Raw genomic sequence first — 15,780 nt, forward strand, 5'->3', positions numbered from 1 at the left:
TTCGTTTGCCTTGTTATGCATGCATGGTGGTTTCGAGTGCTGGGCAAGTTCGCCTTCCGTACTTCCCCAGCACGACAGGCACTCTCCTTGGCTGTTTTCCAGCTAGCAGGTCTGCTGATATGAACGTGTAGAATTACAGCAACGTCTTCGGCTCAGAGCCATGTTCAGAAAGAAAATTCGCATCTTCTTGATCAACGCTACTTGCTGCAAAGGTTCTCTCTCCTCTTGCTGGTCATAATATCAGACCAAAGGATGTTACCCTTTCATCGCCTGCCCTTCTTCTTCTGCTTCTTCGACTTGCTCTTTTTGCTGTTCACCTGTTGCGACTTGGGATCGTGGATCTCAGCATCCTGGTCTTCGTTCGCCATCTCAGCAGTAACTGGCTCAGCCTGCGGTCGAGCTGTAGATCCGACGTCTGCTGGAGTGTTTGCGACTTCTTGGCCAGTACCATTGGAAGAAACATTCCTCAGACAAGCTTGGAGCTGCTCTAGGCCAAAATCGATATTCATCATAGATGCCTCATGTTGCCTTGCAAGTGCCTTGAAGTACGCAAGGCCATTCCGAGGTAAAGCAGGTACAGACTGCGCTAACTCATCTTTCAACTGATGCAAGGCGAGAGTGCCCTTGATGCACTTGGAGAACTTGGAGAAATGACCAATGCGGAACCACTGACCATCGGACTTTGACCATTGCTGAGCCGAGACGTCACCGATGGTATTGATGGCGAATAAGACCTGATTATTTTTTCCGATAATGTGTCCAACTTCCGCAAGAGGAATGACTTCATTGCCGAAGACCTTGTTGACCTGGGAAAAGTACATGGCTGATGACTTGGCATTGGCTTTGGCCTTGGTTTGGTCGCTCTTCGATTGTGGGTTTTCATCCTGATCATCCTCAAGTTGCGAGATCATTGAAGAGTATTCTTCGCTTGAATACACCTGTGGCCAACCCTTCCTATCCTCAGCATCGTCCTCTAAGGCTTGCAGCATACGCTCAGTTGATTCCAGATGTTGCAAAAGTGGCGCACAGAATTCACCGAGAGTTTGGATTTGCGCAAAGTCCGAATCAGGCATGTCATCGCTTTTGTAAAACAGGGCAGATGCCCTGAGACCTTTCTCGAGTACTTCCATCATATCTCTGACGTTCGAAAAGGCCGCAAAGTAAAGCTCATCAATCTGCTCGAAAAGTAGCAAGCACTTGGAGCAATAGGTCTTTGTTTCCCAGTCACTGTCGTGTTTGTGAATGACGAACCATTTCTGGAGCTCCAGAGAGATTTGGAGTCGTTCTTCGGCAAAGACTTCGAGATCTTGCTCGAGTATTTGGATGCTTTCTTTGATGTACTTGGTGGACTGGCGCATCTCTTCTGGGGTTACTTTTTGTTTTTCGAGGACTTTGTCAAAGAGCTGATGTAGGAAGACGTTGGCAGTTTTGGCTGATGGTTCTTGTTGTTCGTGCTGACTAGTACCTAAGCAAGCATGAGTCTTGTCCTTGTTGAGGTAAATGTATCGTGGAACCAGAGGCACATGAGCCATGCTGGGGAGGCTCAGCCTCTGGTTAATTTACCTTGTTCGGTGACCAGTGCACTGCTCTCCTCCAGACTCCCTTCAGGATTGACCTCTTGCAGCCAATCAAAAGCATCCATTGCTCTTTGAACAAGCGTTTCAACAGCCACAGCACTTGACCCACTACCCTGAACAGCATCAGGTGCATGGACCTGTGTCGGTGCCCGAGGCTGCGTCCTAAGCACCATAGCAGAAAACCTTTCAGCAAGCGCATCCGAGAAGATGTTTGGTCTAGATGGACGTTTTGGAGATGGTGGTGATGCGGGTGGTGCTGGCGAGGGTGGGTCTGACTCGTCGTCGTCGAAGTTCTCGATGAATTTGCTATCTAGAAAGGGTTATTATATCAACATCATATGGGTTACTGATACTGACTTCTCGGAGATGGCATCGTGGATTCTCTGACTGAAGTTGATGATGCTAAGCAATAGCCTTGGATATGTTGCGATGGTGTTTTGGTAGGTCAGTGTTGTGGTCGTGATGGTCGCAAATTCATAAATCACGTCTTTTGGCAAAGCACTAACACGATGGATCAGACCGGAACGTTCTAGAGGTTGGTTGCCAGCTGATGACCTGAGGTTTGACATGCACAGTGCTTACAACTCATGTTGTCTGTTCTCTTCTGCACAAACCTCTACTACTACAGGTATTGATTTCTTACCGCATAACCACATGACAACAAACAACTAACTGCCTTTGACTGTGTAGATACTTCTAAGCATATCGCACGAGGAGAAAGAAAAGAGATGAATGGAAAATCTTGGACAGGGTCGACAAAGAACTGAGCAGCAACTACACAAGTTTACTGGGCCAGGGTTCATGAACGTGATGGAAATAGATGACTCTCCACTCTGCTATTCGGCGTAGAAAAAGGCTATAGAGATGCACAAAAGTCTTCAAAACAGGGCAAGGTGCACCAGCGGTAGCCTCCTCGCTGGCTCTCGGACTCATCTTAAAGGGCACACTCTCCAAGATCCATCGATTCTGCAGTGTTTGTCTCCTCACAGGATAAGAGCATGGGGCAATGGAATCCAGACGAACAAGATATGATGTAAGAATCTCAGTAGACACTATTGGCTCGACTCAGCTAACATGGATAAGCGAAAGAGATCTTCCTAGAATTGGGACAGTTGAGAGTCACTCTCAACAAGAAGCAGAGAAATCAATTGAACCCAAAGTGGCATAGGCAAGAACGCTCGTCTTAGCAGGATGGCAGGAGGATGCAAGGAAGAATATGAAACTGGCAAAACGATAGTGACCGAAGAAAGAAAATGAGCCGACCATCTGACCAGCTCTCAATGACAGCCAGCATTTCCAATGAGTAGATCGATTACGAAATCCATTGCTTACCTGAACATAGCGTCGTGTTGCAAGAGCAAGAACGGGACTTCATCATGCTTGTCTGTCAAGATCGAATTTTAAGGTTCCTTCTTCCTCAATACATGCTTTATAGTTATCGGCGCATGCTTGAGGATAGAGAACTCGGGATGGACGAGCTTATACTCCGACTGCAGTGAAGAGCAAAATATAGACTGTAAAAAGGCATAAATACTTTAGCAAGCAGAGGCATGTCTACGAGTCTACGAGGGCCGACAACTTGTCACCTCTCAGTGGATACCGTCTTAGTTCCTATTACTATTCTGCATTTCTATAGATACGCGTTACATGGTTTAGTCCACGGGGAGGGTGAAGGGGCGGAAGTCAACGCCAAGGCGGTGAGTTTTCCCCACAAATCGGGCTGACTTTGCCCTTCCCGTGCCTGTGGATTGTCTCGATCTTTCGAAAAAATAATCTCCAAACAAACCACTTTCTCCCTACAAACAGCAATCATGGCAACCAAGCGTCCTCACAGCGAAGTTCATCCCTCTCGTCGAGACCAAGTTCCTGGCCAAGAAAAGAAACGAAAGGTCAACCCACACCCTCACCGCAAACTCGAGCGCAAGACCAATCCCATCAACCCCATCAAGTCGCGCATCCGCAGTCTGAACCGTCTATTACAACACAAAGAGAACCTCCCCGCCGACGTCCGCCTCAACCATGAGCGAGAGTTGAAGTCCTGCGAGTGGGAACTCGCTCAAGCTGAGAGCCAGCAACGCAAAAAAGACCTGATTGGCAAATATCACATGGTGCGCTTCTTCGAGCGACGGAAAGCAGAGCGTCGCCTCAAGAAGCTGGAGAGGAGAGCCAAGGAAGGCGAGGCCGATCTCGAGGAGCAAATACACGAAGCCAAGGTCGACTTGAATTACGCCATGTACCACCCTCTCGACATGGCCTACTCAGCACTCTGGCCGACAAAGGGAAAGAAGGACGCCGATGGCAATGAAGTCGAGGTCGAGAAGCAAGGAGACCCAGATATGTGGTTGGTAGTCGAGAAGTGCATGGAAGAAGGTAAGCTGGATGCCCTGAGAAACGGCAAGCTGTTGAAGTCTGCTCCTGCCCAACTCGACAACGACGACAGCATTGTTCAGAAGGCGTCAAATGCCAGAGCAAAGAAGGAAAAGAAGGACAAAAAGGACAAGGAGAAGAAGGCAGCCCAGAAGCCTGCAAAGAAGGCCGATGAGGATCAAGCCATGGGCGGACAAGATGAAGATGAGGACAGCGAAGGAGGTTTCTTCGAGTAAGAAGTCTTCTGGCGAAAAGTATTGCATCTGTTATGGCGCATTGGGTCTGTTGTTTTTGTTGCATTCAGCCATTCTACTGTATATACCCATCATTGCAACTCTTAAACCGACTACAGTAAAGCCTACCCAAAAATTTCGCGACCAGAGAATATATATAGAATTTTATGTGACTTTGCTGCTTGTGTAGTGGTTGGAGGCATGCGAATGGTTGACTGTCTCGTCTGGCTGGCTGTGCTCGAACTTGTTGGAGACGCTGAACTTTGGCCTTCACTTTCAAGTCGCAACAACGAACTTCACAAACCTGCGATTGCAAGCGCATCTGTACAACGAATTTGCTTAACACGGTAATTTACCTTCACTCACAGTTTATTGCAATCCCTCTGAAAATCTTCACCAGCTCGAGCGCATTCTTTACCGCACGAGCTTGCGACTACACGCAACTTCAACCACGCGTGCTTCCCAAATCGTCTCCTTCATTCACAGACAGTTCATCTGTCACAGCATCAGCAATGACTTCCAAAGCAGAGCGCTTTGCCGCACTGCTGGGCACTTCGCCCAACACTTCTTCTTCTGCTAATGGCACAGCGCACAATTTCTGCGAGACTGCTCCCACGGGCATGCAATTCGTGCCCATCAACGCCGTCTCCAAATTTCCTTACAAGTACATGAAGAGATCACAGAGCGAGCCTGTCTCCATCCAGTTCTTTGCCGGCGGCAAATTCTGGGGGCGCGATTGGGATCTGTAAGTATTGCTCAATTTCTTTACTCTTTCTACTCTGCGTGCCCTATCCTTCCATCATTTTCTGTCCTCAAATAGCATATTTGCAGGCGCAAAGCGGTTCACCATAAATTCTGCAACTTATCCTGTTCGAAGTGGTCTCTCAAATTTTCGACCGCCGAACTTGCCGCTATGGTTTCACTATGGAAGAACAACTTGATCAGTTTCTGTTCGAAGACTAATATTTGGTAGATGGTACATTCACTCACCTTACTTCCAATCTGAAAGGCCCACCATCTTCGTACCTCTTGCACAGTTCAAGCAGTTGCTTTGGGAAATTGATAGTACCTACCCGAGCTTTGCTGTTCGCATGCCCAACGATCCCGAAGGTACTCTTGTCTTTCCTTTCGAGTACAGTGAGCACAGACTCCTCAGACCTCACTTCTTGGGTAAGTCATCAAACAAGGATGACTTTGATCGGCTCAGCAGCAGTGCTCCTCACTTCGGCCGTCTTGCTGAAGACGAAAATGAGCCTGTGCCTGAGCATATCTCGTACTTCCGCCAAGATATGGACGCTGCCGTTGATGCAGGAAAGAACAAAGGCAGATCAAAGGCCGCAAAGGAAGCAAAGCAGGAAGCACGTGCCCTCCAGCAGTATAACATGCGCCGCCAGGTCGGACGTACTCAAGTCTCGCTCGGTCTTTCTCCAGCATCATCAGATGACCCTAATCTCGATGTCATCTACATCGCGGTCGATGTCGAGTCCTACGAACGCAACCACAACATAATCACCGAAATTGACTTTGCTACCCTTGACACCCGCGATGTCAAGGGTGTTCTCCACGGCGAGGCTGGCAAGGACTGGCACAAGTTTATCCGCGCTCGCCACTTCCGCATCAACGAGTACAAGCACTATGTAAATTCTGAGTTTGTCCGCGGCTGTCCGGACCAATTCGAGTTTGGCGAAAGCGAGTTTGTCAACTTGAAGGACGTCCCTCGTATGGTAGCTTCCTGCTTTAAGTACCCCTACAGCGCAAAGGATGCCAAAAACACCACAGAAGATGACGGAGAAAAGCGCAACATCATCTTCCTCGGTCATGACACCAAGCAGGACGTTGCATACCTTCACAAACTTGGCTACGATCCCAAAAATTTGGCCAACCTGCTCGAGTTCCAGGACACGGCTGCTATGTGGCGCGCTATCACCGGTGAGCAGTCTATTCGTGGTCTGGCTCATATCATGTATGCGCTTGAGCTTGAGTCCTGGAACACTCACAATGCCGGCAATGATGCTGTCTACACTGTGCACGCCATGATCGGTATGTGCATCAAGGATTTGCAGAAGAAGGCTTCCGATGAGGATGACGAAGGTGGTGTGAGTTTGCTGCCTGAGAAGAAAATGGATGTCGAAAAGGAGGTCAAGAAGATCACCAAGAAGTTCGTCGAGTGGGACATGTGAAAATCGAATGAGTTAGGGCCGTGAGATGCAGAGTGTGTCTATGCAAGGTTAGGGAGAATGGATTGCTTCCGTTGCTAGCTACATGAAAAGGAGATTCGGCCAAGTCGTTGCTCTGCGCAGTACCATCTCTTTGCTCAATAACTTTTGCACTTAAGCAGGACATGGTGTACAAGTAGAAAGGCTTGTCAACCACACGAAACACGAACCTAATTCTCACTCAGTCAAATCAATTGGTGTGGCTGTTTATCTTGTTGGAGTCGGGTTACTGCGATTGGATGGATCTCTTTGCACTCTCACGGCTGACTGTTGAGCTGTATCCAGCCATTCAGCGGTTGATGGTTTCGCTTTCTTTCCCGGAGTCTGATCGTCATCACCAGCTGCGCGCTTCTTGCCTTTTTCCTGAATCTTTTTGATATCATCCTGTGAGCTTTTAGTCATGTCTAGACCCAGCACCTCTCTCCACTTGAAGAACTGCCAACAAACTGTACGAACCCTCAAGGTTCTACCCTCACCCGGCCCTCTCAAACCCAAAAACTTGGTCAGTTCTGGTCGCGCGATTTGCCCCAAGGCCAGTCTGAATTGATCAATTGACCAGATTCCATCGCGAGTGAAACGTTTGATGCATGCGCGAATCTGATCGCAGTCGAGGTCTATCTCCAATGGAGGTCTTGTCTCTGACTCAAACGGAAGCTTTTTTGACCCTGGTTTCACGACGGATTTGAAGACGCCTTCGAAGTCGGTGTCAAAGTATCCATGATTTCCACGTTGAGTCAGATCGAGATCCTCGTCAGGGATGCTGTCGAGCAAGTCTCTCTGTTGCAAAATGTTTAGGGCTTCGTCTAGGGACTTTGGCTTCGGCTTATGGTTCTCCATGATGTTCAAGATGTCCTCATCGTGCTGTTCTTGTTCGATTTCTTTGCGGCGTTCTTCGTCCTTCGATGCTGATACTGTTGCGGAGTATGCTGCTATTTCTGACGGGCTGAGGTCGGAGAAGACTGCTGTGCGGGCATATTTTTTCTTGTCTTCTTCAACTTCTGAATTGATGTAATCCATAATGGTGTCGCGGACGAAATGGTTTGGTACATCTGTGAGTTGATGATCACGTCCTAAGCGACCACCGGATACTTTGCCTCCCTCGGGTCCGCCAAACATGACGAAGGCAGGCCTTTTGTCGTCTCCCGACGCATCGCGGTGAATGATTTGAGCTTGTACCATGCCCTTTGTTCTGTCGCTCATCCCAACTGCTGAAGCCAGGTCATCGATAAGCTGCTGGTTAGACTTGGCTTCGTTCTGTAAATCCATCAGAAATGCGAACGCCCTTGAAAGTTTCAGGAGGAGAGATGCCACATATAGCTTTGGAGGTCGAGAAAGGCGTTGGAGGATCCTTATTGGGCTCAATAGCTGGTCTTTTCCAATCCGGCTCCTTCTGCGCATGTTTTACTCCTTCTACGACTTTCTTGTACATTTCCGTCCGACGATCCTCGGGTTGCTTTGCAATTTGCTTCTCGATTTCCTGTGCCACGATACGGTGATCTACGTCTGCGAGGGTATGTTCGGTGCCGTCCATTCGATAGTGTTTGTTCCCTGGCATGATGGCACCACCCATGTGGTTGGGAAGTCTGAGATAGTTCATTGCTACCAAGTAATATACGAATTCGTCGATTTCTTCATCGGACATGTTTGTGTACTTTTTCATGTTTTCAACCATTAGGTCGTTCATCCTCTGATCGTATGGGATCTCTTTTGCGTTGCCTTTCGATGGGCGTTGACCTCTTCCTCCAACTTTGGATATATTAGCAGATGAGTTCGGCATCTTGATGCCCGTTCTACAACAAGTGACAATGTAAGTTGTCTGCGTGGTATATCTGATGGGGATAGGGTCGAGGTTGGAGAACGCGTTGTACACGTCTCTATCTTTATGCATTGCACAATTTATGCGTCATGCTCAGCGCCGATCTTTCGCGCCTTTTCACCACACCTTGCTCGCAGCTGAAGCAAACAATGAACATGAACGACCTCATCTAAAATATCTACTGGACCTTGAGACAATGAGAGATCATATGGACGTCGAGAGTGACTCTGCGCATTTCTTCCATCGTCAGAACGTCTCGCGTATAGCCATGATGAGATACACGATCTTCTTCAGCTTGGAGAAGCGCTCAAAGGAGATCCGTCAAATGAATGACTCCCTCCTCCCCATGTGCTAGGTCTATGACTTGCGTCGCCCTTCGACTATATTGAAGAGCATCGTGCACACTTTGAGAAGACTCAGCTGTTTTCGGAAGCAGGCGTGTGCCTACAGAAAGCTGATAAGTTGTCGCTTCTCATTGAGCACCATCCGTTTCCTGATACTGTCGTGCATTCGTGTAGCTACACGCGTTGTATACTTCAGCGTATGGAGAGTCATTGGATGCCGTCTATTATTCCAGAGTATCGTGTGTTTCTCGAGCTCAGCACTTGATTTCGTTGCTTCCCTACTTAGGTTCTGACGAATGCATACCTCGCCCCGCAGCTAAACAACGCGGCAAGTTCAACTATCTCTGCTCATGTATCTCAGTAGCTGCCACTTCTCATGCGCAAGGCAGGTAGACGCGCATAGATGCCTGATTGTGACTCACTCCTACGTCGGTCCTTGTCGGCCGAGATGCTCGGACACCGAACCATCGTACGGGCATACACCTTTCCATCAAAGGATTCAGGCAGCAGTCAGCGACCACCATTGCCAGCAACAGCGACGATCGCTGCGTGATTATCTGATTGATAGGTAGGGATCGATTGATAAGATGTCAGACCACTGTGTTGTGCTATCTTCATGTGATGATGATGGTCTGAATATAAAATGAGTCGAGGTAGGCGCTGTCAACATCTCCTACCTTCAAGCTCATTCTTTCTCCATCAGTTGAGTTCTGCTTTGAGCCACAGCTTACTGTGATATCTGCACATCTGCCTCAAGATCACCCGACCAACATGACCCAACAACAGCAAACTTCAGGTCCATTCACAGGCATCTGCGATCCAGATCCCAATGCCGTATGGGTAGCCACAGACCTCTACACCCTCTCTCACCTCGACCCTCCAACCACCCACAACAGCAAGATTCTGAAAAGTACCCTCGACAACGCCTCCGCTCAAGGTCTACCTGCCATCTACTCCTCGCGCGCATTTGCAAAATTTCTAGCTCTTCAAGCCAAAGCCATAAACGCAAAGCACTTTCTCGAAGTCGGTACTTTGGGAGGCTATGCTAGTATATGGCTGGCATCTGAGAATCCTAGCCTCAAAGTCACGACGCTGGAATACAATCCTCATCATGCTGAGGTTGCTAGAGAGAATATAGAAAATGCTGGACTTTCTGATCGGATTACTGTTCATGTGGGAGCTGGGATGCAGACACTGCCTGTTGTTCTTTCCGATATTGAGGCTGGAAAGCTGGACAAGTTTGATATGGTCTATGTGGATGCAGATAAGATGAACAACTGGAACTACGTCGATCTTGCCATCGAGGGATGCAGGAAGGGAGCTATTATTGTTGTGGACAATGTCGTACAGGGTGGACAAATTGCCAGTGGGATTGAGCGCTCTGACAAACCGGGATATGTTAGTGGTGCTCGGGAAGTCATTGAGAAAGTGGGCAAGGATGAAAGAGTCACTGGTACCGTTATCCAGACTGTGGGAGAGGGCAATTATGATGGCTTCCTCTTTGCTATCGTCCAGTGATTGGAGCATGTTGTGCTAGTGTCTGTTGGATTGCCATTACCCTTCGTCTTTTCTTCTCCGTTGAAGCTCCTAACTATCCGGTCTTTACACCCTATGGAATTTTTGCTCTCTTCTCTTTCTTTTCGAATGACGACTTTATGACGCTTCATCACCCTCAGTCAGTACTCGATCAGCCTCCTGAGCAATATGGTGATCAGAATTTCTAGTCTACCCCTCTCCCTTATGATGTAGATAGCGTGAACCTGGCCTTAATAGTTCACTGCTTAGTATCTGACAAGTTCTACAAGACTTATGTCTATTGCTAGACAATTGATGTTAATGCAACCTAGATATAGAAGGTACAGTATGTGTTGATACAAGTTTTGTATTTGCAGAGCTTAAAGGTCGCGAGACCATTCTTTTGAAATCTACATGTCTAGAAAGGCGAGACCAAGCCTCTTGATAGAAACCAATGTTCCTAGCAGAGAGGTGACTCGAGCCTTTTTGAAAGAAGAGCTTTGCCTCGTTTTTGTTTCAGGCATCCGTCGTACCGTTCGTGTTTTTGCTTGCAATGAGAGATAGCCTCGGACTCCTTGAAAATGCGTTGAGATAGCAAGCCAAACCAAGTAATGTGTGGACAAAAGAGAAAAAGAAGAAAGAGCAAGAACAGAGAGACTCATGAACCTTCATGTCAGCCACACCAGCAGCAGTGTAGGACTGCCGTCTCTTTCCCCCATCCATCTATCTATATTTATTTTTGTTTTTGTCAGAACTCCATCGTCCTTATATGCACCGACTCCGGAAAGAAGAAAAAGCGTAAGGAATGCGTGAACTGGGACGCAGGACGGGCTGCCGTCCTACTCCCGAACTTTTGTTCATGAGATAAAAAAAAATCATCGACCGTGTTGTTGAATCGAGGTGAGAAAATGCCTGACTGTTGTTAAATCATGCAGATTTCATCGAGAAGATAGATAAGTTCCAGGATCATTGACCTTCACAAATCCAGTGAAAGTATGCTTGTATTGAGGAGGTGTCGTTATGCTCATCGTATCGTATCTGTTCGAACACCTGCTATCGGGCTGTCCGCCTCTCCCATGGGCTTGAATAGCAGTTTCATGTCGAGTGTAAGGTCACCGACTCCATAAGTATCATCGATATCGCCGACGGAACCGGTATCTAAGCCTCCTTGAGTGTTTTCATTGGCGACAAAGCCTTTAATCTTCTTCAGTAGACCCATAATCTGCAAGAAGCGAAGATCCGGCGGTGCCGTCCACTCCGAGGCCTTTGTTGAGCGCAACAACGATTGACCAAGGTAAAAGAAATGAATCCCGTCCCGCGAGAAACCAAAGCGGCGATAGCCGATACCGTTTTGTGGGTATTGGATAGCTATGTCCATATCCCAGATTGACTTCCACTTGCTCATGGCGAGCTGAATGGACTTGAGAATAGGTTGGATTTGCGCATGGTGAGCCTGCGGCGTGTCACCAGGAGTGCCAATATTGCTATTGCCGTCCGAAGCAATCCAGTCGTTCTGTCCAAGTGGGGTGCCAGGACCGCTTGCTGCAGCACCATGGCCAAACTGGCCAGTGATGTTCTGCAAGAAGCTTGACCTTTGGAACTTGCAGATCTGGACAATAAGCGCATGGATAAGGATGAATTTAGAGTAGATGTTGGTGGATCGTGACGCGAAAGTGTAGTTGGGCTCCATCAGACCTCGCATAGCACTTCTCATGTCAGGCTGGCGAGGTCGCTGACTGCCGCAAACATTGTTACCAAGGTTGGACGGGCCATTCAGGCCGAGCGCGTCGCGACATTCTTGCTCAGTCTTGGCCTCCCAAGCGGCGTCGTCACAAGGTAACGGCAAACGGAATTCCAGTGGATCAAACTTGGGCTCATTGTTGAAGTACATAACAAGAGCGGCGTCAAGTAGGAATAGAGTGAATGCAACTCTGCTACGTTTCTCCTGTGCGATCCAGGAAGACCAAGTCCATGTTGAAAGGGCCTCTTGAGATATCGGACCGGGCTGGTGGAGGACGCTGTAAGTAGCTTGCCCAGGTACTGCAGGGGAAATAACCATTCGGCGAGCGATTTCGACAACACTGTCGAAGTTCTTTCTAGCATCTGCACGCTGGCTTGGAGTGCCATGCCAGCAGAACAATACCTTAAGCATGTACAAAGCTTGCAGCTCTTCAATATCGGATTCCAGTGAGCCTAGAGGTTGGTTGCCTTCTTGGATGACGCCTCTGATGACGTTGTGGACTCTTGAAGCGTTCTTGACAGCGTCTTTGACAAGCTCCATCATTCTTCGAACTTGATACAGGTCTCGCTTTTCGGAGTAGACGGCGCCGATGCAGATGATGGTTAATACCAGGCCATCGTTGGCTTTGAGGATTTCGAAAGTGGGCATGTGGATGATCGGCCAATGACCCTGGAAGCTGGTGAATTTCTCGATGAAGTGCTTGATGTTTTCAACAGTCAAGCACTTTCTCATCTCGTCGCAAGCGTCATTGCTTGAGGATGTTCTGTTCGAAAGTACGTACGTCAGCAATGCATTGGCCTTGGCCTGCAATGGATCGCTTTGCACGAGATCCATGTTCCAGTTTGGAAAACCAGACAGGTGGTGCGCACCTGAATCTTCGCCGAAGCCCGACGGATGTGAATAGAGTCCACCAAAGAACTGCTGCTCGTTGCTGTGCTCGTTCGACGAGTTGTAACTGTGACCTTCCATACTACCCTCAGCTTTAACAGGCATCTGCGGCTGGCTTGGATGAGACTGTGTCATGAAGCCATCGTGAGCGTGCTGGGGTGCGAACATGGACCAGTCGGGGACGCCGTTGGGTTGGCGGTTTTCGCTGATAGGGGCGGGTTGGTGAGTGTAGCCGTTTGGTGCCTGCTCTTCGGCTTTGACGCCTGAAGGATAAAACTGGCCTCCATTGGCCATCTGGAAGCTATAGCTCGGCGGCATGGGGTTCGAGGCCGAGTGGGGACGCATGCCGCTGTAGGGGACGCCATTAGGGTAACCTGCAGAAACGATTGAGTACTGGTCACGGTATTGTTTCCCACATCTATACATACCTGCGAGGCTGCCTCTGCCATCACTTGTCATTGCACCCGGGTGGATCAAGCTGTTAGCACGAGACGAGCGATTGGAGAGGGATGCTACGCTCGAAGCGTATGAAGAACCTTCTCCGTTGACAGTTGGGCTGTTGGTAACGCCATTCAAGGCGGTTCCGTTAGCATAAGGAACACCTGCAGCTTCGGCGAGACCTGCAAGAGCTACGGGTTCGGTGCTGCTGATAGACATGCGGTTAGAGCCATTAGTGTTCCTGCGTTGGTGAGCGAGGTGATTTGCGCCTGTAGGGTTGCCACGACGAATCGAGCACTTCTGGAAATGGCGCTTGAGAATGTCGCTGCGCGAGAATGTGTCCTTACACAGGTGGCACATGTATGGCCGGTCTCCAGTGTCTGAGTATTGTCAGTCTTCTGCTTCTCGACCAATGTGACGCGCGATAACTCACGGCGCAGTAAATGTCTCTTCAAATGTTTGGCGTGGAGATATGTCTTGTTACAGTGTGGGCAGGGGAACTTTCCATCTGCATCCTTGGCTGGAATCATTGACTTGCTTGTGGCAGCAGCTGCGGTACCAGGTGTAGGAGCAGCTGCACGACCGGGTGCACTAGGTAGGATGCCACGTCTTCCCTGCGATCCTACGACGTGGGTAGGTTCTGCCTCATGGTTCTGCATGTATGGCTGAGCGCCTACGAGTCCGGATGCGCCGAAGCTAGGCAGCGTCGACAAAGCATTGTACGAAGTCTGAGGCTGAAGTGGGCGCAAGTCGGGTAGGCGAGCCTGAGCTGGAGTCTGAGCGGCGCTCGTAGCAGTAGAGGCAGGAGGCAGGGTGGATTGCGATGTCGAGTAAGGGATGTATGTAGACGAAGGTGGCAGCATTGAACCAGTGGTCGCCGGCGACGATTGGTGCTGCTGTTGCTGCTGCGAAAAGGCGTGCAAGCCGTTGGCTCCCATTGACGAAGTGGTAGGGGTATGGACGGTAGTGGGGGTCTGAGGATGGCTACCAGATGCGTTGTACAAGGAGGGCAGCTGACCAAAGTTGGCGGCCTGAGTGTGCAGCGGAGGCAGCGTCTGGTTGTGGCTGTGGTTGTCGCGCGACGACTCTTGCTGCGGCGGACCCTGCTGCTGCTGTTGCTGGGCTTGTTGCTGCTGAGCTTGTTGCTGCTGGGCCTGTTGTTGCTGGTGTTGAGGGTGCTGCTGCTGATGGGAATAGCTCGAGAAGGGCGCGAAGTTGGCGGGCTGAGGCATATAGGTAGTGGAGGGGTACTGGTTCTCCATAGTGAAGATGCCAATGATGTCTTGGTTTGGGGAAATAATGGGCCCTCAGGGCGAGAGCATCTGGCGGGCACAAGAACGCGGATGTGGAGCAGGTCAGTTGCGATGCCAGACAAAAGCGTGTAGAATAGGCAAGAGCAAGAGCAAGAGCGACCAGTTGTCAGAACTCAAGCCAGACCGAGCTCCAAGCACGGAAAGGACAAGGCAATCAAAAGTCGAGTAGAAGGAGTGGGCAGCTCGAGGGCAATGCGTTACTCCAATGCTGCGGTGCGTCGAGGAAAACGGCCGCGCAAAATCTGTTGCCGAAAAGTCCGTTTTGTGCAAAAGATAGCTGCCAAGCGCCTGTCGCAAATCTGAAAAAAGCTTGCGGCCCGTTCGAGTAGGTACAAGAGCTGACAGAAGCCAACCTCGAGGATGTCCACGAAGGAACTTGTCTATATCTCTGTAAGAACGCGACCTGGCGCGATAGCTGCTGGAGTCGCTCTCAACTAACGATGATGCTGATTGCCTGTGAATAATCGGTGCACGGGCTGGCTGATGGATTAGATCCGTGTGGACCAGGAACCCGAGCGGTGGATCTGATCTGTCAAGCACACGAGGGGTCTCAGTACAAGAGAAAGCGGGTCGCTTGTGGACTTCTAGCTGCTCTAGAGTGGACGAGAAAGAAGATGCAAAAGCCTTCCGCAGATTGCCAGCGATGACAAACAGTACAGACGTGCAAGATGCTCGCGCAAAGCGACTGGGAAACCTTTCACTAATCGAATGATGAGCTCGAGGAAGTCTCAACGCCTCAAAGCACGGCTTCGGATGCGCGCCATAACCACTTTTTTTAAGACCACGTCATTCGACGAGCCTTCTCACCTTTCCTAAACAGTCGCCAAGGCGTTGCATCTCCCTGCTTTGACTTTGGTGGCTTTCCACTCTTCGCGCCCATCAGCTCTGCGGTTCGGATCCTCTTGAGCACGTTGTGCCAGAAGCAGATCCTGTCAATCAACTCTCTTTCTGTCTTGCAATCGTCCCATCTTCTTCTGCAGGTCTGCATTCTACGCCACAAAGCAGAAGTTCTGTATCAATCTTCTCGCGGCTGCGCTTGCTCAAGAGAACCTGAGCCGCTCTTGGCTTCGGATAAAATGACCGCGCGATTTTCTAACGACAACGTCCGAAGCAGTTCGGCTCGAGCATTCGCTCTCTTCTCCGACAGCTTCCGCCCTCCTTCTCAAGTCGGCCTGGTTTGGTGCTAACATACATATCGCTTGTCGACACTCTTGGCAATTCGTTATCAAATTCCCCTCGCATTCGCATTTCAGCTCGCGAACACAAAGGGTCACAGTCTGCCTGCTCGTAAAACCATTCCTTTCGAAAATGAGTTGCGCCATGCCATGAGCA

General features: G+C 49.5%; 6 protein-coding genes across 6 annotated transcripts; 3 read left to right on the forward strand and 3 right to left on the reverse strand.

The window, feature by feature from the left end:
* Nucleotides 1-263: 263 nt before the first annotated feature.
* Nucleotides 264-2,146, reverse strand: M437DRAFT_84722 (uncharacterized protein; the record flags this gene model as incomplete). Its single annotated transcript, XM_041028150.1, has 3 exons — nt 264-1,465; nt 1,564-1,883; nt 1,935-2,146. The coding sequence occupies 3 exons, from the start codon at nt 2,144-2,146 to the stop codon at nt 264-266; spliced, it is 1,734 nt and encodes a 577-aa protein (XP_040879401.1).
* Nucleotides 2,147-3,388: 1,242 nt separating this feature from the next.
* On the forward strand, nt 3,389-4,180 carry M437DRAFT_75544 (uncharacterized protein; the record flags this gene model as incomplete). The annotated part of the gene is made up of 1 exon (XM_041026445.1): nt 3,389-4,180. One exon carries the CDS (start codon nt 3,389-3,391, stop codon nt 4,178-4,180), a length of 792 nt encoding a protein of 263 aa, XP_040879402.1.
* A 509-nt stretch (nt 4,181-4,689) lies between these two features.
* M437DRAFT_49302 (uncharacterized protein) lies at nt 4,690-6,357 on the forward strand (the record flags this gene model as incomplete). The annotated part of the gene is made up of 2 exons (XM_041021816.1): nt 4,690-4,922; nt 5,151-6,357. The coding sequence occupies 2 exons, from the start codon at nt 4,690-4,692 to the stop codon at nt 6,355-6,357; spliced, it is 1,440 nt and encodes a 479-aa protein (XP_040879403.1).
* Nucleotides 6,358-6,600: 243 nt separating this feature from the next.
* Nucleotides 6,601-8,170, reverse strand: M437DRAFT_84725 (uncharacterized protein; the record flags this gene model as incomplete). The annotated part of the gene is made up of 2 exons (XM_041028151.1): nt 6,601-7,647; nt 7,673-8,170. The coding sequence occupies 2 exons, from the start codon at nt 8,168-8,170 to the stop codon at nt 6,601-6,603; spliced, it is 1,545 nt and encodes a 514-aa protein (XP_040879404.1).
* A 1,154-nt stretch (nt 8,171-9,324) lies between these two features.
* Nucleotides 9,325-10,071, forward strand: M437DRAFT_75546 (O-methyltransferas-like protein family 3; the record flags this gene model as incomplete). The annotated part of the gene is made up of 1 exon (XM_041026446.1): nt 9,325-10,071. The coding sequence occupies one exon, from the start codon at nt 9,325-9,327 to the stop codon at nt 10,069-10,071; it is 747 nt and encodes a 248-aa protein (XP_040879405.1).
* A 1,021-nt stretch (nt 10,072-11,092) lies between these two features.
* On the reverse strand, nt 11,093-14,367 carry M437DRAFT_49184 (uncharacterized protein; the record flags this gene model as incomplete). Its single annotated transcript, XM_041021795.1, has 2 exons — nt 11,093-13,515; nt 13,569-14,367. 2 exons carry the CDS (start codon nt 14,365-14,367, stop codon nt 11,093-11,095), a joined length of 3,222 nt encoding a protein of 1,073 aa, XP_040879406.1.
* Between the last annotated feature and the right edge of the window lie 1,413 nt (nt 14,368-15,780).

Source organism: Aureobasidium melanogenum (assembly GCF_000721775.1).
Source record: "Aureobasidium melanogenum CBS 110374 unplaced genomic scaffold scaffold_11, whole genome shotgun sequence".
Lineage (NCBI taxonomy): Eukaryota > Fungi > Ascomycota > Dothideomycetes > Dothideales > Saccotheciaceae > Aureobasidium > Aureobasidium melanogenum.